Genomic DNA, 2,520 nt, shown 5'->3' on the forward strand with positions numbered 1-2,520 from the left:
TCCATCCATTCTCCTCCCAGCCTGTGTCTGTGCTGGGGGTTGCCCTGACCCATGTGCAAGACCTTGCACTTGGCCTTGTTGAACTTCATGAGGTTGGCACAGCCCCACCTCTCCAGCCTGTCCAGGTCCCTCTGGATGGCATCCCTTCCCTCCAGTGTGTCACCGTGCCACACAGCTTGGTGTCGTCGGCAAACTTGTTGAGGGTGCACTCGATCCCACTGTCCATGTCTCCAGCAAAGATGTTAAATAGCACCGGTCCCAGTACCGACTCCTGAGGAACACCACTCATCAAAAATGGCATGTAAAAGCCTGCAGACGTATGTGATTCACACAGAACTGTCTGGGGAGAGTTAGCTTCTGAAATTACTGAGCTCATGTTAGCTCTTAAGGAATCCTGGAAGGGCGCAGGCATTTCAGAAAGCCAGTCGTGACTCAGAAAGCGTTAGTGGGGTGAAGGTGTAACTGCAAGGGAAAACAGAAGTGCTCTTCTGTGCTCAGGCCAGTGTCCTTTAGCCTGACATTCTCTTCCCAGTAGTGGCACTGGCTGGGGCTATTTAGACACAGCACATAAGCCAGCCACTTGCTCCAGCTCGTTCCCTTCACAGTCCCACACATCCAAGCATGTTGGATTAGGGATGTTAGGGAGGATGTCCCTGCCCAGCCCTTGCTGCATCCATAAGACTCTTGTCCCTTGGACATGCTGAATCTGTCCCCTCTGACACCCATGGCTGCAAGTCCCTGAAGAAGCACTCTTTGATCTGCTCTAAACCAGTGTCCCGCTGGTTGCACCAAGTGCTCCTCCATTCCGGTATTCCCAGCTTGGTAAACAGGAGTCCTGTATTCAGCTTACGTACCACCTTCAGCATTGCAAACCTCATTCATTCTCCACCGTGGTTGCTCTCACAGTACTTCAGCGGGTCAGAGAGGCAGGATTTGCTTTGACCAAAGCCGAGCTAACTCTCCCCACAAACCCTGATTATCCACTTGCTCATAGACTGCACTCTTTCTTTGTTGACTCTGTTGTTTCACCAGGAATAAAATTTAGGTTTCTTGCTCAGAAGCTCTCAAGTTCCCCACTGGAGCTGTGCTGGCACTGTCTGTCCTGGTGCAGTCACCGTTTGTGGTGGTAGCTGATGCGACAGCAGCCCTGCAGCTCAGCATTTGAGTTCCTTCAGGTTCTTGTGAGAAAGCTTTCTTCTGGTTACAGCACAGAACAATGGAGAAGCTGACACAGGATTGGTTCAGATAAAAATGCTAATGTGACAATATAAGGACATACTGAGTGACACTTTAAAGCAAATCTTACTTAATTCTCTGCCAGTGTTCACAGATATGTTACCTCTTGGGGAACTCTGGCTGCAGAGAAGCCGAAACAGGCGTCAGAGGATGCTGGAGGATAGCCTGGGGATACAGTCGGTGTCTCTCCAAGGAGAGAGGGAATTCCCTTCTCTAGTTCTAATATTAATGGTTCTTTGTAGGTCATTCCCCGTGGACTGGCGTCGCGCAGTGGGCTCCGTGTAGGGGACAGGATCCTGGAGGTAAACAGTATCGACCTGCGCCATGCCACCCACCAGGAAGCTGTGAATGCCCTGCTCTCCAACACCCAGGAGCTGACGATGTTGGTGAGGCGGGATCCACCACCGCCTGGCATGCAGGTGGGTTCTGAGCAAGAGACCTGGGGGAACATTCTTTACAGAAGGATCACTTTTGAAGGCAGTTTCTTATCTAGCTGTAAGTCTGGGACTAGGATACAACCAAACTTCTGGCTGAAATTCCCTTCTCCTGTGGCAGAATCCAGTCTCTTGTAAGTAAATATCCAGCTGAGGACTGTGGAGGGTCTCTTGCCATGCCCATGGTGATGCTGTGATCAGAGAATGATAAGATTTCATGAAGACCAGACCTGAACAGGATACAGAAATACACAAAAAGCCTCATCAGAAAGAATAAACTGTGCCAAATGAGTGAAAGGGCTAATGCAGGTCCTTTTCAGGGTGTTCAGAATGTGGCGAGCTGCTGGGAGTGTTTCCTCAACAATTCCAGCCTGAGCCTGACCCAGAAACTTCTCTTTGTGTTCACAGGAGATATGCATTGAAAAGGCTCCAGGAGAAAAGCTGGGCATCAGCATCCGAGGTGGAGCAAAGGGTCATGCTGGAAATCCGTTTGATCCCACTGATGAAGGCATCTTCATTTCTAAGGTACCAGCCCACTAACTCTGCAGCTTGGTTGCGTGCGAGGACTGCTGGGGAAAAGGGTGATCCCTGGGGCATCTGTTCCACCTTCCACTGGGTACATCAGTTCTGCTGGAGTGTTCTCCATCCACTGGAGGAGGCGCTTCTGTTTCCTTTCATATTCCCTCCTCTACAACAGCTACAAAATTTCTTCCTTCATTTCCTATGTGTGCTTTATTTTGCCTTCTTCGTGCCTTTCATGAACCCGTACATCTGTCCTTTTCCCCTCCATTCCTGTTGCTTCCCTGAAATGCTTGTGGCCTCCCTGCCCACACAAACACACACACTCTTT

General features: G+C 50.2%; 1 protein-coding gene across 1 annotated transcript in view; it reads left to right on the top strand.

The window, feature by feature from the left end:
- Nucleotides 1–2,520, top strand: part of SCRIB (scribbled planar cell polarity protein) — a gene marked incomplete at both ends in the record, with an annotated part of 59,916 nt that overhangs the window by 49,079 nt on the left and 8,317 nt on the right. The window contains 2 exons of the mRNA XM_010077620.1: nucleotides 1,479–1,655; nucleotides 2,079–2,195. Coding sequence (XP_010075922.1) covers nucleotides 1,479–1,655; nucleotides 2,079–2,195 — 294 coding nt within the window. The remainder of the gene's footprint in view (nucleotides 1–1,478; nucleotides 1,656–2,078; nucleotides 2,196–2,520) is intronic.

Source organism: Pterocles gutturalis, unplaced genomic scaffold, assembly GCF_000699245.1.
Source record: "Pterocles gutturalis isolate BGI_N339 unplaced genomic scaffold, ASM69924v1 scaffold3408, whole genome shotgun sequence".
Lineage (NCBI taxonomy): Eukaryota > Metazoa > Chordata > Aves > Pterocliformes > Pteroclidae > Pterocles > Pterocles gutturalis.